Source organism: Gasterosteus aculeatus, chromosome 4 (assembly GCF_964276395.1).
Source record: "Gasterosteus aculeatus chromosome 4, fGasAcu3.hap1.1, whole genome shotgun sequence".
NCBI classification, from domain to species: Eukaryota; Metazoa; Chordata; class Actinopteri; order Perciformes; family Gasterosteidae; genus Gasterosteus; species Gasterosteus aculeatus.
This window is the reverse complement of record NC_135691.1, coordinates 32243596-32265892: the sequence shown is the minus strand read 5'-3', so window position 1 is coordinate 32265892 and position 22297 is coordinate 32243596. Positions and strand designations below refer to the sequence as shown.

Genomic DNA, 22297 nt, shown 5'->3' with positions numbered 1-22297 from the left:
ATGAGGTCGAATGTTCTTATTTTATAACAAAACAAAACCACAAACATCTTCGCCTCTCCGTGAATGCGCGTGACCAACGTGTGTGTGTGTGTGTGTGTGTGTGTGTGTGTGTGTGTGTGTGTGTGTGTGTGTGTGTGTGTGTGTGTGTGTGTGCACGCGCGTTCTTCTCCGGCTGCGTTTTCAGTCTTTCAGTGTTTGAATACATATTTATCATAATATTGTTTAGTGCATTTCCCCGCAGTGTTTCTTTTTTATGGCCTTATCTTCTGATATAACAAGTGGAAAAGAGCCAAGTCAGCCAGCCAAGAGCCAGCATCTCACTTTTAATCCTCTTATACAGTATTGCCATCTAGTGGATTTCTTTTGTAAAGAGCACATTGACAACCAAGTCTTTCATATTGGTATGTCAGAAATCAGGAATCAGGAGCATTTATTGTCAAAGTAATTTAGACATACAATAACCTATAGAGACCTAACTGAGGAATTACTACTTCCATAAACGCTGTACGATCACAAGGGAGAAAACAACAACCTTGACTGTTTTTTTTTCCTGGAAAATTCTCTGTAGTGGAATATTTGCCCTGTGTCCATTCATGAGCATGAGAAAACCAAATTAGGAATGCTAAACTGACTTTCTTGTCTCTTATAATATAATGTGTCTTTTGTCGCCTGTTTCCTTTGAGAGTTTATTTAGCTCATAACTGTCTTAATTCCACTTTGATTATTGTTTCATATTGTAAAATGATTTCTTAATTAATGCGTGCATCCAGATGCTCTTCTCCTGTACCATTTTAACTGAAAGGTTTTCTATTCTTTAGTTTGCGACTCCCGTCAATGGGGTCACATGTGGGATGGACGGCGCTCTAGTCTCTGCTTCTACGTCCAAGGCTCCCTGTTTGGAATCCCCTGTCACATGCTCCACGTAACCAATGCAAACAAAGCAAAAAGCAATATCAATATAAAGCAATATAAAGCATTCAAAGACAAAACCAAAAATTCCCAATCAAGGAACACATTTGCAGCGGCACCAATTGTTTAGAAACATCTTTATTATTTATATTCACAGGAATAGCTCAGAAAGGGGAACCGTACCACTCAGATGAGTGGCACATTTTAGGAACTTCTAGGAACAACAGTTCAACTTGTTTGTACATATAAGTTATAAGGAAGTCTCATTTTACATAAAATCAACAGCATGTAAGCTATGAAGGTGTCTATAGATATATTGCTTATGTGTATTTTCTAACTTACAACGCGGTACAGATTTCGCTGTGTGAAAATTGCCTCAGACATTCACATATCAATTGTTTTGCCAAAGTGGGAGCAGAATCCTCTACTGTAACCACGGAGACTGAAACAATAAAGATATCTGAAACTCATCTGTAAAAATACCAGACTTGTTACATCATCCATGTCTTATTATGAGCATATTCATTACATTTATATCATTAAATTAAAATATAGTGGCAGAGCGTGTGGGAGCAACGTTAATGTCAAGTCTCTGTCATCAGAGTAATATTTATAATAATGATGACTACGGACCTCATCAAGACGGTTCTAAATCAATCGAAAGCCCTGAGTATCACTTTAAATCTTGTTAAATCTGTTTAGACGTCTGGTTGAGACTCTGCTTAAATTACCCCGACATCTACGAATCGTTCACTCTTGGTCTCTCGTTGGCATTTTGGCTGCAAAATAAAAGTTATGAATTTAACATGACAACCTTTACCAGATATCAGACAATTCTGCCTGATATCAGGCAAACTAGCAGCAGGATCGTTTGTTTCTATCTTTTGCCGGTTCAGTAGAAGTGCACCACCTGGAATCCCCGTAAGCACCTGAAAGCCTGTGCATCCAACTTGCCCACGTCGATTAAATTGTGTTCCAACTGCACTCGCACAAGCCCAGTGAGACTCACACTTTTATTGCCCCAGCAGAAAGCATCCCGAGGCACTGATTTAATCCTGTTGTGGTTGAGTGCTACCGTGCGCAGAGCCTCCGGCAGCTGTCTGGGCACGTGGCGCAAGCTGTTGTGGCACAGGTCTAGCTGGTGCAGTACAGGCAACGTCCGGAATGCCCCTGGAGCCACTTTGAAGATTTTATTTCTTGCTAAGCCCAAGTGCTCGAGGTTTTTCAAGGTGCCAAAAGCCGCTTTCTTGACGGAAGATATGAGATTGCCTTCCAGATTTAGAGTTTTCAGTGAGCGGGGAAGATGTCGTGGCACTTTTTTTAGTCGGTTCCCCTCTAAGTTGAGGCTTTCCAAGTGAGTTGCATTGAGGAGGGACTCCCTGAGAAGGCCCTTGCTTGTCAGTCTGTTGGTACTCAAATCTAACACCACCAGCTCTGATATCCCATTGAAGGCTCCTCTCCTGAAGTCCTCAATGAGGTTCCCTTTGAGGTACAGCTCCTTGATGGACAGGGGCAAACCCAGAGGCACCGATGTCAACTGGTTGTGGTCCAGGTTCAGCGTGCGCAGCTTGTACAAAGGAGAGAGCACTGCGGCGGGAAGAGATTCAGATCCGTTGCCCAGGCTGTTGTTGCTCAGGCTCAAAACCAAGAGGCCGGGGCAGCGGGCCCAGGCGGCTTCGGACATCACGCTCAGACGGTTGTTGTCCAGACGAAGCTCCTCCAGAGAAGCTGGAAGATCCGTCGGCACGGCGTCCAGGAGGTTCCTATCCAGGTAGAGGCGCTTCAGAGCCGGGACCCCCTCGAAGGCCCCCTCAACGGTACCCACCGTGAGCCGGTTGTTGCTCAGCACCAGGAACTCCATGGAGACGTATTCTTTGAGCAGGTCCAGCTGGATGCTGTCGATGAGGTTGTTCATGAGGAGGATGTAACGGGCATTATAGGGAATGCCGTAAGGAATCTTGTCCACGGCTTTGTCTGAGCACTGGACCACTCTGAAAAATAACACATATCAGGTAAGAGCACACGTACAGCTCTTCAAACCTCCAAATTACACATTCTCACATTGGAAAACAACAAATCACTGAATCTCTAACCTGACAATACATGACTCAACTATTTGTTTCAGAACAACACAACGTTAGACGTTAGACCTTTGTTGGAACAGATGTTTAAATCAATTTAGTCTAATAATTACCGTCCAAAGCAGGCGCAGTCAGGAGGACAGTAGTTATCCTTAAAGTAAGGAAAGTGCGTTGGCTTGATGACCTTTTTCTTCTCCGAGGGCTTTTGTGTTTTGTTGTCCTTTTTCCTTTTCTTGGTCTTCTTACTGGGCTTATGTTGACTACTTTTGTTGAGTTTTGTTGGCCTCGTTGGAGGTGTTTTTGCCATCGTCTGCTGCGGTGTTGCTGAAGGTTTGGTCAGTCGTGGTTGAAGATGAGATCCTCTGTCCCGCCTCACTGTTTTAGTGTTGTTTTCTATCAGCTCAACCGTTTTGGGCTGAGTTGCGTCTGGTTCTAGCTCCACAGCGGGATTACTCTTATTTAATTTCTGCATAGGATTTTCCTCTTTGGTTCTAAGCGTTGCTTCGTTGGGTTTCGGCGTTGCCACTTGCTCCGTGGGGATATATTCGGTCATATACTCTGGTTGAACGACGGTGGTTTGTTGCTCCCTCCTTGCCGGCTCAAACAATACCATCTGGACCAAGTCATTCTCCAAACGTGGGCCGGCTTTGGCTTCCAGTTGATGCATCTCACCAGGAAGCCCCGCTGTGACTGAGATGTGATCGATGGTTCTGGGATTGGGCGACGTGACAGATGGAGGGAAAAAGGGAGGACTAACTCTGGCGTGTTGGGAGGGAGGGAACGAAGAGAATTGTGATTGAGGGACATTATGACGATGAACTGGAGGAGGAGAACCAGGAGGATTTGGAGTCTGAGTGATACTTCGAATCACAAATTCTTCCCCAAACTGAGCAGAGGATGTGCTCAAAAGAGGTGTGAGATCGCTAACTGCTGTGTGATCTTCATTCTCTTTAAATACTCTTTTCTCTTCTACCTTTTCTTGATCTACAGTCAACATCTTAACGCCTCGGGTTGATTGGTGAAGAATAATTCCTGCAACCAACCTGCTCTCTCTTTCCTCTTCCACTTTTTTATGCTTCAGTGTATCTTCAACCGAAGCATTTAGATCGTTGAGTGTTTTCATCGTTCCTGTAGGGATTGTTTTTACCGTGTCCTCGTTTAACTCAGTTTTCTCTGATTTCGTAACCAGACGGTCCCCCTCTTCTCTCCTCTCCACTTCTTCATCTGAATCTAAATCCGCCACAATATCGGCTGCATGAATGTCGTCTCTTTTCGCTTCTTCTCTCAACATCTTAAAAAATGCGTCCAAAGCCGTCCTCTTCTTCCCTGGGTTTGTCTCGGGGGTCAATCCCTCACTCCTTGATTCCTGCTCTGATTTCCTTGCCTCACTTCCTTTGGCTTCCACTGGTATTGAAACATTCGTCAGCTGAAACCAACGGTGTCTCTCCATCCCAGCTATCTGGCTGGCTTGCAGTCCTGCAGTACGACACCGAGAGGAAGCACACTGGATAGTTCAGCTTGTAGGAAATAGAGTGGAAATACTGCAGGAATTAAAGAATGTTTTTCTGAATGCACGAAAACAAATGAAGCTTCTAACAAGTAGCATGTGAGCAACATTCAACAACATTCATGAAATAATTAACATGTGAGTGTTTAGGACCTCTAGTTTGCGGACTCTGATTATGACTTAATTTACAGGTCCATTGAGGTGGGGCCTTGAAATGTCACTCATTTTTTACGTTATACTTACCAGGTTGCAACACTTGTGAGTACCCAGAAACTGCGAAGAGCATGAGCAGCACTGTGAGCACTTCCATTGTATCTGTCGGAAGGCATAAGAATATGGCATAAGGATCAGCTTGTAAAGGACAACACTTTCTTCAAAGCCATCCTTTTCAGCCTACAGTAAAAAAAATGAGACATACGTTTCATTTTATGAAACTTTCTCTGTTGACAACCAATCAACTACAATGTATGAAGAAACATATTACCTGACATTATACAAGCTAAAATACGTCTTAATGAATTGCTCAGCTGGAGTGTCGCTTACCTGCAGCCTCTTTTAAGTGTCACTGCTGAGTTCCTGCCTTCATCCCGTTGACCCTCCTGCCTCTCTGTTCGGAAGAACTGGTTTTAACCTTTGAACCGCGCACGAATGACTTTAACGATAGAGCGGCCCTCTCGCTACGGAGAGTTTTGACACACACGCTGGCCGGGTCGCAGGCATTGACTCCCCAAATGCCTTTATCTGGAAGAGGATTGTCACACTTACCCGCAACGTCAGAGGAATCTGAAGGATCAATAGCGGGAAAGACCGGCGACTCGAGGGGAAGAGGGGTCAGAGGTGACGGTGGGTTTTTACAGTGGCTACTGTTTGCCCCACGGTGGGGAGACATTAACATCCCAGTGGTTATATGAGGGTGACAAGTAGCTCCTGGATACTGCTTGAACTTTGACCCTTATGCTAATGATTTGCCGTACGTCGGGAAGTCTGGGAACTGCGGCTGCTAACGAGTGAATTTGATTAGAAAAAAGTGATTCTTGTAGTGGTTCTATTTCACTTTGTTATGTTTTTTTAACTTAATTTACATGATAAAAATAACTTTTTAACTACAGTGCGAGTAATCAAAAAATGAAAAGATAAATGAAGAAAAATAAATACTTAAATAAATAAATAAATATACGTTGATACCTAAACAGAACATTATTATTTATATATATATTTATATTATTTCTACACTTCTGTATTTCTACATGTATTTATTCATCTATACATTCAATTATTTATTCATTATACTTAATAATTAGTTTTTAATTAGTAATTTTTTTGTCCTCCATATCCTTCACTATCAATTTGATATGCAGATAATTCATTTCTGTACAAATCACGCTACAAGTGACCTTTTTGAAATGTTGACGTGGTCTGACCAATTTTCTGAAAGCTGAAGATATTCACTCACTTTTGAGTGTCTAAACCAGAAGAAGTTGTTGCATGGAGAATGATTACATAACTTACCACATAATATCTGAGTTAATGAACTGAATGGATTGAATTGATTTTGAGCTGTAGTTCTGGTATAGTAGGCTAATCATTCCGCACTTTAATCAGTTTATGTAGACTAATTATGTTTTCTAATCCATGCAGTCTTACAAATTCATTGATTCCCACAAGCTGCATCTACTTTTAAAAACTAGCAGAAATTGCTTTGTGAGACGCAGATGTTTTATTTCCTTCTCGGCTGCACCGTCTATTTTTGTGTGGGCAGAAAACGAAACGCAGACATCTGGTTCCCGAAATCTGAAGCTCTTTTAACGTCCCCCGTGGGTCTGAGAAAATCAAGGTCTCGTCTGTGATCTGTGGTTTTCTGTCACATGGTGCATCAGGTGATCTCGTACACGAGGCCCGAGCTGCGCTGCGGTACTTTCCCAAGGTCCAATTCCCTCCCTTTGAAGAGGAACGCGTAACTATACCACAAACACACTAAAGGCAAAACAAAACAGAGTTAACAGACTTTTATCTCCAGTACTTTGCTTTAGTGACAGTGAAAAATAAAAGATATCTTATTTTCCTCTCATACATACTGTGTATGAGAACAGGACATTGAAACAAGATGCAGGTTTACCTGGAAAACTTGGCTGAGGAAATACGTCTTCTGGATCACGTTTATCCATTTCACTCGCTTTAATCCACACGCATACATACATACATACGTGTGCTAATGCTGTACGGAGCATACCCTCTGAACATGCTTTCAAAGACCACATAGAGGCAGCATTTCCCCACGCATAACTGCAGGAGATGCCCAGAGAGAGCCTTACATCGCATAACGTCCATGGGAGAACGCAGCAGATGCGTTCTATTGTTTTGCCCGTGTGCCCAAATCTTCTGGGGTAAAATCACACGTCCTTGACAACGGCAGGAAAAAGGACACTGATTGAAATTGAGAAGACATCTCTTAACACCTTGAGCTGTGGCATCTCATTTCCTGTCAAAGGTGACGTAATGTGTAGGAGAGGGGGTGTGAAAAGCAGCCATAATGGGAGAGTCAGAGAGGCGGGGGTTGTTTTCTGCTGTTTTACGGTAAAAAAAAAATACCCCAGAGTTTGTCAGTGTCTAAAGGTCGATTGTGTTCATTTTAAAGATATAAATTGGCCACAGAAGATGATGCATATCCTGTCAGAGCAAAATGATAAGAGTCCGTTATCCTGTGAACAATTCAGGTAAACAGACACTGTGTCTGTCTCTGCAAAGCTCTGCAAAAACCCTTTTCACAGTCACACCTCGTGGAGTAAAAGCTGTCTGTCTGGACATCGGCCTTCCAGCTGAATCTCCTTCACAGTTGAATGACGTTCCCCGGTGCATCCAAACGCCTGGACAGCTGCCCAGCAGCCTCACCAGTTGCCCATACACCAGTTTGCTTTTTTTCCTTTTCTTTTCTTTTATATTTATATATATATATTTATTGGCAATGCCCCAGAATCACTTAAAATTATTTTGCCAGCTTCGAATGAGTCATTGGGAAACTGGCGTGAGATTTTGTTTTTTTTGGTGTCCAGAGTAGAGACTCTGGTGTGCATTGAACGTAAATGATCGTCATTGGACAGATAATTAATGAAGACCTTAACACTGCATGTCCTGGAATTTTTGGGGGGGGCACTCGATCGGATTTACAGTAAACATGAATAGAATGTAACAAATCCAGGAGTAAATAGAGTAGAAGGAGGTAGCGGTGAATCCAGGCAGTAGAAGGCGAAGGCTTGAGTGACAACACGACTGTGTAAAAAAGACAAACCCTCCCCCAAACTATTCCATCTGCTCGGTGCCCGACTGCTGGCGGCTGGCGGTGGGGCGGGGTTAACAAGGTCCAAGGGCAAAGGTCACAGACTGTGATACATTTGTTGGCTAAGAGCGTCAGAGACACATTGTGTGCAGTGCGTGTGACTCCTTGGACAAACAGCACACAACGCAAATGGACTTTATTCCCTATAGGCGGTGCGGCTTCTCAGTCCCCGTGTGTCCTTTAATAGTTGCCGCTTTACATATAAATGGTTCTGCTATTCGGCATGAACGGGTAGAGTAAACACTCGCTCACAGGTCTTTGGCAGCAGAACGAGGACTCTGGTGTTCAAGGACATCCCCAAATGCTCTTTAGACTCCTGCGCAGATGAGAAAAGGCGAAAATAAAAGAGGAATGCAAGTCAAGTCTTTTGAGTTTGTACGAGAATGTGAGAGCTACTTTTGTTTCTAAGACCATCCAAATATTTTCTCCAGAGAAGGTGGGAGTCACTTTGAGAGGAGCCCCCCCCCCCCACCAACACAACACTGTTGGCTTAACACCGCCTGGAATAGCTCCACCAATTTAAACCTGTGTTTTTTTTGGCGTTTTTTTTGTGTCAGTAAATCCAACATGGCACGAAGCTTAAGAGAAAATCAACGGCGCCTTGACGGGAAGGAGAAATGGTAATTTGAGACCAGTTTTCGGGGTCTTTTTCGGGGTCCTTTTCCACCCTGCTTTGAAGTACTAACGGTCCCTTCAAATCGAATCAAAGGCTCACACTGCCGTTGCAAGTTGTTTCTTTGCTGTTGATGAAGCTTCTCCATCCTGCAGGTAACCTTCAGTCAGCAGATCCGCGCTCAGGGACACAGAAATACGCTGAGAGGTGCAGAATATTATTTCATTAAAAACACTAAAATATGAGTACTTTTGGTCTGATAAGACTCATCGCTCTCCTCTGCGTATTTATGGCCTTTGCAAACATCTTCATTCTTTACCTTCTGCCACCACATACTGCTCTGAAGCAGGAACCGAACCGAGGCGCTGGAGCAGAGGGGCTCCTTTTGTCTTTTTAAAATCCATTGTTCCTTCAGAGTGACTCATTTCTTTAAGAAAAAAAGAAAAGAAATCTCCATTCAGAGCGGAGTGATGATATCGCTCAACGTGCATGCTCGCTTTAGCCGATCATTGATGCCATCAGCCGGAAGGAGGCTCGCCATATGTCACAGGCATTCATGTGTCGGCGCGGCGTGTCCCCGCCGATCAACTGGTCTGCTTCCACTCACTTGGGCCTCTATTCTTCACGCCAGCATGGAGGCAACGCCACACGCAGCCCTTGTGGTCTGCGGAGGCAACAAGTGTGAAAAATGGGGGTGGAAATATGTGCAGGATGTATATATATATATAGGGGTTGTATTGTTTCTGCGGGACAGCGGGGCAGATGGACGAACAATGTTTGCCGGGCAACGTGGTTCAATATGTCACGCTGCAGCACGAGAAGGTGGGAGTTATTTCTTTACGTACATTGTGACAAACGAAACATTCAGCTGATGTTCTGCAACCTAATACGGCCAAACTGTGTGTATACACAACATGTGAGGGCAACAACAACCTGTATGAACCAATGTGTTTATCTATTTTTTTTTTTTACCACGAATTCCAAATCAGCCCACATTGTGTGTGTGTGTGTGTGTGTGTGTGTGTGTGTGTGTGCCCGCGTGTGTGTGTCGATGAGGGGCACTTATCATTATGTCCTGCCTCTTTTCAAATGAACAGCTGTGCGGGCCTCCAAACAAGGAGCAGGCTGCCTGGCAACTGCGCTCCCATTGGCCAACCTTCCACCTCCTCCGACCAATTGCAGGAGCTCCACCACGAGGAAGCGAATGGGGGAGAAAAACAAAGCAGAGGGGGAAACAGAAGGAAGAAAATGTGAGGAAGTTTGCAGTAAGAAACATGTTGAGGATGTAGACTTTGGCTCGTGCTCCCAACAGAGAGTGATGTGATTTGAAAAGGCCGACTGTGCGTACGGAAGCACTTTAACCTCTTTTCAAAAAGATCTGCAAAGCTTTTAATGTTTCCCGTCTTCGGGAAATTCCTGGATTCTGCCAAAAATTTGCTTTACCCCTTTTTAACTAAACGGATAATGGGGGGAACAATCCCTACTTCACATTACGCCCACAGCCATTGCTGCAAAAACCATTTTTATTTGGTATCAAAGTCACCAATGTGTTCGGTGTGCCAGCCACTGCAAAACCGGTGCTCACCGGAGGACCTGAGTCACATCTCCCCGGGATGAAAGGTGTTTGTTTTACAGTAGCTGTGACGCATGCCGTTGCTGGTAGACGTGAGGTTCGGCAGACGAGGGGCAAGAGGGGCTCGTAGCTCGTGTTTATGGTGCGAGTGGGTGGGCATCCGTGTTCAGATACGCCCTGTAATTACAGTCGGAGAACGTTGTGAGACGCAGGGCGCTTCTCTCCCCTGGAGGCCTCGGCAACAAAAAACCTGCAGAGCGACGAAGGCCCCGTCAACCTGCCCCGGTACATGTGCAGACAAACAGCACAAATGAGTCCTTGTGGCATTGCATTCGTGTCCTGAAGAGGTTTGCTGCTTGACAACAACTTGGTCAATCAAAACGGCCCAAATATTACCGCTTCCTTTTGGCAAAATGTCATCAAACTCAAGCTCTTCGGAACGTGGGCGTTTGGACAAAGGGCGTAAATGGGAAAATTGGGAAAGCTGTTGGTTTACATGGATCCTCTGATCCTCTTTTTTATTTCATAGTATTGATGTAAACCTTTTAGTTTTGCAATACCGTAATGTGGTGCATATTTAGGGAATTGTGATTAGTCGGACCATTGAAAGTTCTGGCAATTTTATTGTCATCAGCACTGTGAGCGGCAGATATGCCCGGACATGAAAAATGTTTTACTTTTGAACACAGGTATGGTCTTTTTTACTAGAGCTTTACAGCTTGCCCGGGGAAAGACTTTTTTCCCCATTGAAGTAAAGACAAATTAATCCAACTTGTCGATTTGCAGCCTAATGAAAGCTCAGGCCTGCGGGGCTACAACTGAAAACCATCCAATTCCTCTCCTGCTTATAATAAATAAAGCAATGTGGGCCTCTGTGGGACTTAACTGTCTCTTAATTCAGACCGACCCTCTCTTTAAAAAAGGAAGAACCATTCCCCTTTAAAAACAAATACCTCTCTGCCATTTACACCTAGTTTTTGACTCATGAAGCCGGCAGTGCAACCCAATGAGAGCTCTTTGATAAGCGTTGACACAGTAAAGTCAAATTGTAGCGATTAGTGGCCGAGATGCTAAATAAACCGTACCGCTCGCCTGAACTTTTAATTCTCACAAATAGTTTGACGTTGTGTGACTGAGATATAAATCACAGCCTCAGGGAACCAGCAGAGGGTGTGAAGGCGATAGCTGCTAAAATACAACCTAGGACATTCAGTTTGTCTACACTGACAGCCTTTTTGTTAAAAATGTATATAAAACATAAGCAGTTGGCATAGTTTTTAGAGTTTTCTTTCTTTTTTGAGAACACGTATGCGTGGTCAGGAATCTCAGAGGCTTCCACAGGACATCAGCCCCAAACTGACCTCATTGTGTAATATGCCAAAGCCCGAGGGGAGTTTACCCAAACTGACCAATGGCATTTCAGATCAATAATGACCCCGAGGTCTCTCCGAGGCCACGGGCGACCAAACAGCATCAGTCTGGTCCCACTGTGAGGCCCAGACAACCCAAACATAATCCATGGAGTCCCGTCCCGGATTACCGTGTCTGCTCCACCCACACTCCACTTTATGGAAATTAGTCAGGATTATATGAAGTCACACACACACACACACACATACACAAGAACACGGTCTCCCGGTGTAAAAGCGGTGCAACAAAATCACCCAAGATCTTTCTGTTTTCCTGAAAACAGCGATTACTGCAGCTGTCATTTCCCCCAGATTAGTGGGAGTGGAGTAGATTGGAGGGATTCGTCTCCACACCACACAAACAAAGCGTTTTGGCTGAGTCCTTCTTATCTGGCACGAGTGGGAACAACATGGCGAGTCTCAAAATGCCGATTTGTTTTGTTTGGCCCATGGGAACACGTTGCCATGGTGACCGTGATAGCGATTTCTCGGCGGATGTGTCACGCAGGCTTGTGAATTCTGGCTGCAGCACATTTCAGCAGGGGTTTGCACGTGTTTTTGAATGATACCAAATGTTTTCACCGTGTGTTATACCGTTCCACATGAGGACAAGTGTGCATGTTCTCGTCGAGTGGTTTCAGCACGTGTGTCAATGCTCCCGAATCTGCATAAATATCATCAACCGATGGTTCAGTGGCTGTTTCCAAGGCACCGGAGGCTCCGGGAGAACTTTCACTAGCCGTGTGATCTCTCACGCTGGTCTTATTTTATCTTCTTTTCTCAATCCAGCGGAAAGAAACGTGCTGATCCACTGTGGTTTTCTCTGCTCACATGCATCCCTTGTTTCCCACCAGCTTTGATCCCTTTTCCAATGCAGACAGGAACGAGCCCGTGGTGAGAATTTGGAATGAATAAAGAGGTGTTGGGAATGAATGAGCATACAGGTGATGATTGTTCATACGTTGCTCAGTGGTCGTGCATCGAAAGCCCACACCAACAACAACAAAAAACCCAGCTCCAAAGCCTCAGAGAGAGAGCGGCTGATGAAACAATGTTGGTTGCGGAGGCGGCTTCTGACCGAGCTCACCTGCGGATTAAACTGCTCCGCAGGGAGATGCAAAGCACATCGCAGCGGCTTAACAACGCGGAACATAGTTCCAGAAGAGAGAGAATGCCGTTATCGGAATGCCCAGAGGTGTGAAGGTTAAGGGCACCTAACCAATTGGTTTTGATGACGAGCGGCCTGACGTGGATGAGTGTGTGAAAACACGAGAGAGTGACCCATCCTTGAGACTCCTCAACTTTTCGCCAAAGATAGAAAGTAAAGAGGGCTTTGGGAACATGGGCCCTCGCATGTGACGGGCCTCAGAGCGATCTGCAAGCCCTGGATTTTCATTCCGCCGTGCACCCAACATTACAAAACATAAAATCCTCCTTTCACCCTCTTGTTAGCGCTCTAGCTTGCTTTTTACGGTCGTTTTCATTCGTTCGAGCCACTATCTTTGAGCGCAGCCTTCTGTGGAAGTGGTTTGGTGGTAAATGATCCCGACGTAAACAGTGGTTTACATCCCCGGTCAAAGTCTCAGTGGTCCAGACTCGCCCAGAAGCTGGATTTCCCCCCCCCCGACTTTAGACATGAGAGGGCGATGCATTTCTCTATAATTAGACAGTTTAATGTAATGTTGAAAACGACGAGGAGTCTGTGGGAATGTTGTGCTGGAGAAACCTCGTCCTCTTTTATGAACTCTAGTAGGATGAGTGAGTCCCTTTGATGGGAGCTAATGCTGATTCTAATGAAAAGTAAAGTATGTGTTTTCACGGGAGAGACAGAGAGAACGAGAGGTTGCTTGTTTGTTTGTGTGCATGTACAGTTTTTGGAAATCGCGGCGGCGAGTGCAAACCTTCTGATCCTCGGCGATGGAGGCCTTGTTTACCCGATAGCTTCAGGGCCAATTACTGTCAGAGTTAAAACTGAGGTGTGCGGTTAGTCGTTGTGAAATTGGCCCGTGATCGAGGCTCTTCAAAACAGGAAAGAAAAGTGTTGCATTGGACTTGTGAAAGAGAGTTAACAAACACTGCTGAGAGCACGTGCATTGCAGCTTGAGCTGTGACGATCTCTTCCGGAGCTGTTCGTGATATATGAGAGTGTCCTTCATTACAGCATTCAGTTTGGGATCAATGAGGAACATAATACAAAATCAAAACTGTGACTTGACTAATCCCATTGTAAAGCCGATGGGACGAAGGTCTTTCAGTTGAGCCCAGTATAATCCGGGGCAAAATATTGACATCAGTGGTGGGGCTTTCCCGCCAACGATGGCAAACAGAGCCTCATGTACGCTAAGTACGCTCTGCCTGCAGAGGGAAGCTAAGGTGTTGCCCGGCTTACTCAGATCATAAAGCAATAACCTGTTACCTTTTTCTGTGCACGATCCGTCACAGTGTCAGAAGAGTCAACAGACTCAGGTAGAGAGCAAATAGATTGTAAATAGGTCACCAAAGCTAATGACATCGTGCAGGTAAGCTTAAAATGATTTAGTTCCTTAAATCATTTTAAAACAAGCACCTCCATCCAATTCACCTCCAGACTTATTGTTTTTCTTCAGCTTTTACTACTATGCACATTGTAGCAAATCAATTAATTACATAAATATTTAAGCCGCTCCTGATTGAAATTACATCTTGAAAGTCTTGTGATTCTCATAGATATACATGTAATGCACGCTCACGTGGTTGCATTACACCCACAGAGAAAACTAATTTATTCCCAAGATCCTGTGCTTTTTTGCAAGTTTGAACTTCCAAACTTCCTGACAAATTAGAAAGCATGACGGTACCAAAGTTGTTTTTTGTGTATGTCTTTTTATTTTATCTTTCCTAATGGCCTCCCACATAGTATAATATACTAATCACATAAAGGAGTTTGTATCGTCACATTCTTTGTAACAGATGAATACAAACGTGATAAAAATAATAAAAAAACTGTCTTTCCTGCTTTCTACGAAAACCCCCCACTATTCTCTCCTCAAAGGCAACATATAAAATTACCTCACGTCACATAATATTCCCGTTTGCTTCACTACAAATAGAATAATCTATGGATTAAATCTTAACAAAGAGACCAGTTTATGTAGTTGTCTGTCACATGGAATTAGGATGCAAATATGTCAAGTTGAGAAAATCCTCTTAAATGATCTGAACATACACAAGGAAAAGATTTTTTGGAAATATGAATGGAATTTTTTCTGTTATCTCTGGTTATGGCGTGACAAATTCACCCAGTGGAAAGCTCCTTTACGTGCTATTTGCATATGCAAAGTGCAAAGATAGGGGAGTAAACAATCTCTTTGTGTGTGAGTGTGTGTGTGTGTGTGTGTGTGTGAGGGGAAAAGGACTGACATGGATCACAGAATATGGAGAGTGCATCAGCAGAGCCTCTTGCTATTCCAAATGCTCTGTGTGGGAAGATATCATGTCAGCGTGTGTGCTCCGCAACGTTCATCTGCAGGGAAGTGTGAAGCAGTCAAGTGTGTGTTTGAGTTGCGTGTGATCGCGTGGGAGTGTAGAGCACACACACACACATTCGGTGGAACTTTTTAATTAGATGGACTTGTTTGAAAACTAAACAAAAGTTCGAATCGTTCACTCCGAAAACGTTGGCGAATGAGAATACTCCTTTTTACGATGGAATGGCTTTATTAGAACAATATAAATACTGCGAGGACACTTTTCATTTAAAGGTGAAATCTTGGTGAAATGTCTTTATTGACAGTCATTGTTATTAAAAGCCAACAGCCGCTGAGCAGCTGTTTTTTCCATCAGATTATCAACGTGTTTTTAATTACGAATCAATGGAGTCTATGAACATTTAGCAAATGCGACCTGCATTTGTGCGCAGAGGTTTCTCACTCGACGACACGACGCCTTCGTTACACCCGTAGTCGAACCTTTGGCTCTGGAGTGGCTGTTCAAATTAGTTTTCACTGATAACGTGCCGCGGGCGCGTCGATCCCAGTCCACGCATGCACATCTTCCCCGCCTCGAAAAGCAAAGACAAACAAGTTTGTTCTGTCTGTTCGTGGTATTCGCAGTACATGCAGCTTCAAAGGCACTACGTGTATTAAGTAAAGACAGAGCCAGAACATCCTGCCCTCATAGCTCTGTGTGTGTGTGTGTGTCGAAATAACAACAAGAAGCTAAATGGGCTGCTTTGCAGTTTGTATGCATGTGTGTGGGTGTGCGCACACGTCAGAGCAAACACGTAACTTGTTATGAACAGCGAACAAAGAGCTGAAGTGATAGATGAACACTGGCAGGCTTCACTGACTAAATGCTGGGACATCACCCTTTGCCTGCTGTATAAACAGCACTCTAGATAATAGATCGTATTCTATGGAACTGTGGCTTCAATTATTAAAGGTCCTCTTTAATCACATCATGGTTGTTGGTTCTACAACATTTCCTTGTCAAAAGAAGCTGACCATGGATGAAAAAAGAATGTTGCCAGGAGTATGCACAAGTAAAACACTACGGCCTCCCCTTTGTTTTCTTTGGTAATTTTGGTGACTGATTGGCAATCTTTTCTCGTGGGAAACGTTCTTGCATTTCTGCAAACTTCCCTTACTTCACCCCGAAGGTTATTATTGAGAGATTGTGACTGAGAAATTGAGCTGACTTCAGGTAAATAAATATTACCATACAAAACTGTGACTTGCCAATCGCCACACCGGTGAAAAATAACAATATGGACGCCGTATTTTTGATTTGTTTCCAGAAACCCCGAGCGTGACATCCATGTGTGTGACCCTTTGTGTGTGTTTGCGTAACTCACTCAGCCGCTATTTAATAACCGCGTTCATCTCGGACGTTGCTGCCCACTTCCCACACAGCCGTACGCCACCGGCCTGAATTACATTCAGTGCGCTCCGGTGCCTCTTTAGAAGGGTTACATGTAGTCCCAGAATACGTTGGGAGGGGTGGAGAAAAACACAACATGTATCTGAAATATTGAAGCTGCAATTTGCAATGTCAGTGTTTGAATTACAAAAAAAAATTGCACCATTTTTATCCACGTAATTATTTTCCCAAGACAATCTTTTTTTTCATTTTCAACCTACAAATAAAGAAAAAACAAATAATAAAAAGGCCCAAAGCATAATTCTTGTTAAGTATTTGTAAACAGGCCAACTGTACACACCAAACGTTACACAACCAGCTGTGCTGTGTGTCAGCGTGGTTGGGTGTGAGAATGTGCGCTCCAATTCAAACAACATTTATAAAACTGGATCGCACCCAGCACGCTTTTCTTTTTCTTTTTTGTGTGACATTTGATTTTCCAATCTTTGACCTTTGCGAGTGTAGCTTCACCTTTGTGTGAAGGTACCCGGCGGTGTCCTGTGGATTCGTCCCAGGTGGAGGAACCAAACCTCCCCACTGGTCCAGTCTCACGTTCTGTCTCAGCCAAAGGCTACACGGTGACTGTTTCTGCCGTCGCAAATGAATTATTACTCAACCTTTTCTTTATAGCATCAAAGAAGTATTCACATGATCCTTTCCAGTGCCTTTTAAAAACCCGCATTTCCAGCCGGCTCACTTAGCGAGAGGATCCGGAGTAGCGTAAACTGGTTTCTCGTTGTTTCACGAGTGCGGAGGGTTTAATGGTTTAAATAATCCACAGACTGTGCGGCATCGAATGGACGGAACTCGCCTCCATTTTTCCTGCCACCGCTAATTCTCCACGTGAGAACGGTTCGCCCTCTTTCTCTGAACGCTAATGCGTGTCAGGCGACTCATTACCGCCCGGAGAGCGGCGTTGCTTTGTGGTGCGACGTGTGCTGACATCTCTCGGCGCTCTACGGCGTATTTACCTCGTGGGTGACGATTGCCGCGTGGGCCTCTGAGGCCGCCGTCGTGCTGTTGCCATGACGTCTGGAATCCACAAAAAGATTCTGTCGATCAGAGAACATTTATATCCATATAGATGAAAAGGACATACCAATCCCAGTGATTTGCTTTTATGAGATCATACTGAGTGAGGTCTGGTCATCACACGTGCTGTCGGGAGGCCAATCTGATTACCCCCAAAGCAGCCGATGACGGAATGAGTGGCTTTCATGCAGCAGTTTTCAGATCTCTCCTCTCGGATTTCCGCCTGTAGATATTTCATACTGAGGCAGCAGGTAAATGTTTTGTGGGAATCATTTAAATGCTTGAAATGAGGCTCCAAAACTAGAGAAATGGCATCAGACGGATGTACTATTAAATATAAGACCCTCGGCAGATTTCTTTATATACACATTTTGTCAGGATGACAAACATGTTTCCATACATCCAGAACATTTTGATGGAGGATCCATCCATCCAAGAGGATCCATATGAAATGCTCTTATTGTGAAAAATGAGATTCTTATCAAAGAGGATAGTTCTGCTTTCATGCTGACTGCTTCAGAAAAAGGCAGGATTGGGATTATAAATACCGCAGTGAGAAAGGAAACGCAGGAAAGCTCAACGCGGCCTGTGAATAATTCCACAGTAAACACAGCAGGACGCCCCGTTTTGACAGCATTGTAAAAGCCCTCGGTGGGACGGGATCGGCCTGATTGGCTGTTACGTCACCGCTGCCAGGCGGTTGCTATGGCGATACAGCCAGGGCCGGCACCTTTGAGAGGCGTTGACCCGCTCCAGTTTGTTACCACACGACTCTGCTTGGCAGGACGATGGGTTTACTGGACCCCCCCCACCCCCGCCCCGCTGCTGTTATGTTTTGTCACGTCTCATTCAGTACATGTGACTGAAGCGTGGCATCAAATTGATTCAGTCTTCGATGCACAATAGGAAGTGAAAGCACAAGGAAACCGATGCGGAACACGTCGGCGCTTTTTATTTACAGATCTGGCCACGAGAGAAACGTCAACAGAAAATCTCTTTTTTTTTAGTTTGGATTCAAACCACAGATAAGAAAGTCGTGGTTCAGATTGACCTCTCTGCTCCTCCTCAACTGGTGTCGTTGAGTTTTGTTCCTCCCTTTTCAAACCAGCCAGCGTCATGTTTACTTCAGAAGAATTTCCTTTGAGTGATTCTCGGGTCGACTGGTTTCCCTTGAAGCCGTCTTGGTGTCCACCATATTTGCCACATGCCACAAAGCTGGCATTGTTTTCTACTTCCTCGGAGTTGCTTTCCCATTGTTCATGCTGACCGAGCACAACCGGCTGCTGTAATCTGCCGCCGTGTTGCTCTGACGTGGCTCGCTGCGGAGGCCTTGGATTGTTTTTACCAGAGGTGATTTGAGGTAAAACCCCTCAAATCAAATTAAGCCAGGCAGGTGTCAATTCAGCAAATTTATCGTGTCACTAATATAAAACCTCGGATAAGACTTAAAGAATCCAGCAGCAGCCAGGTGACATAAAGCAGGATAATTTTCAATGCAGGCACAAGCAAACCTTTTGGAGGAGAAGGCTGTTCTGTAGTTCCCCTCTGTGTCCACACGTGTTCTTATTTTATATGCGAGTGATTTTGTTAGCACAAATGTTTATTGTAGGAGGAATGTAAAGAAATTTGGTCATCTTGCTGATCTACAGGGAGGTTTTACGAAAAAATATCACTGAAACTATTTGTTTTAGCTGTAGATGAAAAATAATTAAATTATTTTAGCTTTTTATAAATTAATTATTTAGCAACCAAAACCTGCAAATGTGGAACATCTTTTGTATTTCAAACATATAGTGATTAGAAAAGGCATAATATCTATATGTAAATATACTGGCCTTCAACAGCTGGCTTAACAGCAGATACTGCAACAACACACCAGTAGTGTTTTGCTGGTAATGTTCCAAACGCAGCCTTCAACTCTGAACAACAACAGGTGGATTGTCGGCTCGTCAGAAAGCCGGCTGGAGTCACACGACGTGTAAATCCCAGTTAGCTTTAGTTTGTCTGCAAGCGTGAAAGGAAACTTGCTTTGCTCTGTAATGTCGAAAAACAAGGATTCGGTAGTTTGAGTCACCGAAAGCTTTAACAAATTAAAATATTAGAAACATTTCTAAGTTAAATTTGTGCAGCACAATAATAATAATTTATTTTCAATACACTTGCGTTTACAATCTGAAATGCTTTTTAATAGTGTCTAATGACTCACATCACCACGCATGACTGTAAATGTGCGTCCAAGGTCGGGTCGATTTGTCAGCACGAGACGTGTTCGATATAAAACATTTGTAAAGACATTCGAACGATCACATGCTTCGTATTCAGGTCTCAGGCTGAAAACTGAAGCTGCGTTGGGACTTTCCGGCCTTCTACAAATGAAAGCGCCCACTGACGCTGAGCTGCAGGTCGGCTTCTGACTCTCAGTACTTCTTAAGTAACCTACTTTCATCGGAGCTTTGACTTATTGGGAAACTCATTCTGTAATGAAGTATTGTCTCACAGGGCTTTGTGGTCTAATCCCCCCTTTGTTTTAGGGAATGAGACAGCAGAGGGGGATGGGGGGAGGAGGGGAGGGGGGCTCGCAAGGAGCAAAATGGAGCGATGGAAAAAGGAAGGAGGAGTCCGACTTAATCGGGGGAATGTGAACGCCATCCACACACCGGCCTCGGGTGCTGCCGCGACTGCGGATGCTGACGATGTGTGGAATTAATCCTCCGGATTTGGTACGCCTCCCCCCCCGCGCCCCCCTCACCGTTAAACTCCCTCCCCTAACTCCCCCTTTCTGATTTAATTTCCTCCTATCCTTATTAGTTCACGTTTAACCCGTGACCTTCTTTCAGAACCTCTCCAGTGCCTCCGGGCTCCACCGTCAGTCCACCTGGTTATGCAGTATCACCAGCAGTCGCTTGACCCTTTTTGTCCTCATTTTGCTCGTCATTCACGCCTTCGAACCCCCCCCCCGGTCTCCTCCCTCATTACCTCTATGCTCAGTAGGCGTGCACGGGGAACGCTCCTGGTTCTTCCCTCTTCCTCTCTGTGGTGCACATGGAACACGCTGTGCGGTTCATTTGCACCTTCGCAGCAGACTGGTGGCAGGCCGTGGTGTCTCAGGCCTTGGAGGACCAGTGCTACTATGGCAACACGGTCTGAGGCACGATGAGTGGCCGCCTCCGCTTAGACAAGGCTGCTTTCAGGAGGAGGCCGTGGTTGGAGTGAGATTTTATACGTCCTTTCGTGGCCAGTTAATACTACGGCACGAATGCTCGTTCATCAGCAGAGGTGCAGCAGGTGGGTCACGAGTAATACAAGCCTTTTTATCAACGCTGGTGACTGTGCTTGTGGAGCGGGGTTACGATTTCATTCCTGCTCGTCACCTCCCAAGACCTCAGCTTCATTTAACTCCCCACTTTTTAATAACAAGTTTAAGCAATTGGACGATTGAGGCAATCGTGACTTATATTGGGAAACGTTGAGGGAACAGTGAGGGTCACATGGACTCTTGCGTCATCAAATGAGCATTTCCTCAGCAACATCAAATGAGCGTTTCCTGTTTGAGATTGAAAACAATGTGTTCTTGCGTAGAACCCCAGAGATGAATCGTTTACTTGTTCAGCGCGTGCGTGCGTGTGACGCTTTCTGCAAGTTTCGGGATGAAGGGTGAGGAACACAGTAAGTAAGTGACAGAGATATTATGTTCCACATCTTGGTTGGATTTACTCACTGTACAAGCACGGAGTAAATACACCCTCCGACATTTAAAACCTAAAGATTTGCGCCATTTGGAAAATATGTGTTCAGAATCCTCTGAGCTGACTGCAGAATGAACTCACCCAGACCCTAAAACTCAAATTGAAAAACAATACAAACACATTGTCATAAACCCAAAAGCGAATCTCTCTGCTCCCAGACCTTACAGATAGAGGCTCTGTAAGGCTACAAAGCAGACGACTGGACTGTGTCTCCTGCGTCACCGTGTGAGGAACTCAGGTGGAAACGGCAGAGTTTAAGTGGCGTTACCACGGAGACCGCTCTGCGGCTCTTAGGAGATGAAATTGAAAGATTCCAGGCTGCTGTCAAAGCTTGGAGATGGAGTTAAGAGGAAGCGGGAGGGATGACCGCCTGACCTTCTATGAAATGTGTTCAGCTTGAATGTGCTTTTGTGTCTTATTTGCTTTCTCTGAAGGAGAAATAGAGCCAAAGATATGTGTTGTTTTCAGAATGAGGACGGTGACGTATTCAGCAGTGGAGAAGGGCTTCCATGTGCAGGCCGGGAGCAGGTTTCCTGAAGAAACAACGAAAATGGAGGCTTCAATAAATAATTCACTCAATCTCAAGGCCAATTTCAATCATTCAAAACAGGCATCCACCTTGCATAATGCATATGCTATCTCCTACAACTTGCACTGAACTAATACACGTCAACATGCAGAAATTGAACCGCATTTAATTATTAACAAGTAAAGAATATTTAAAAGTTTTCTCATTTAAAATAGTCTTTTCTGGCAGCGCAGACGTAAAGGTTTTTAAAAAGCTACAGAGGGAGGGCGATGCACACAGTAAAAATGCACATTATTGCCACATCCTGGGAACATGAAGCCAGTCATGCTTCGCCCGAAATATGTTATGCACCCTTGATCATACAATCAACACCACAGTGTCGCACTCCAACATGTGAAGCAGCCTCCTCTGGTATGCAACCCCGCACTCCAACTCCTATTCACATGCACGCGAGCAGGCGCGTAGACGCACGCCCGGCGTCCACTCAGCCCTCTATGCCCACATGCTGGATGATGATTAATACTAACAAGATTATTCATGCATCTGTCTTGTTTTCTTTCATTTCCCTAGATGACAAAAGAGGAAGGACACTCGATTTACAATGTGTCGAGGTTTTCCTTGATATTTCTTGCATGTGTAAATATTGCTGGCGGGCTCACAGCTATTGT

At 44.5% G+C, this 22297-nt stretch overlaps 1 protein-coding gene and 1 long non-coding RNA gene across 2 annotated transcripts; one reads left to right on the top strand and one right to left on the bottom strand.

The window, feature by feature from the left end:
* Nucleotides 1-1031: 1031 nt before the first annotated feature.
* wu:fc23c09 (uncharacterized) lies at nt 1032-5384 on the bottom strand. The gene is made up of 4 exons (XM_040175251.2): nt 5041-5384; nt 4741-4812; nt 3104-4466; nt 1032-2900 (listed from the first exon to the last, which is right to left on the bottom strand). The coding sequence occupies exons 2-4, from the start codon at nt 4805-4807 to the stop codon at nt 1802-1804; spliced, it is 2529 nt and encodes an 842-aa protein (XP_040031185.2). The 5' UTR covers nt 4808-4812; nt 5041-5384; the 3' UTR covers nt 1032-1801.
* Nucleotides 5385-9190: 3806 nt separating this feature from the next.
* Nucleotides 9191-21678, top strand: LOC144406100 (uncharacterized). The gene is made up of 3 exons (XR_013467274.1): nt 9191-9266; nt 9542-9694; nt 21569-21678. It is a non-coding gene; the product is annotated as an uncharacterized LOC144406100 (long non-coding RNA).
* Nucleotides 21679-22297: the final 619 nt, after the last annotated feature.

Coding starts and splice junctions, on each gene's coding strand:
- wu:fc23c09 (XM_040175251.2), bottom strand. CDS start 4,807: ATGGAAGTGCTCACAGTGCTGCTCATGCTCTTCGCAGTTTCTGGGTAC. Junction 4,467..4,740: donor CTCACAAGTGTTGCAACCTG/GTAAGTATAACG, acceptor GTCGTACTGCAG/GACTGCAAGCCAGCCAGATA. Junction 2,901..3,103: donor GACTGCGCCTGCTTTGGACG/GTAATTATTAGA, acceptor GTTATTTTTCAG/AGTGGTCCAGTGCTCAGACA.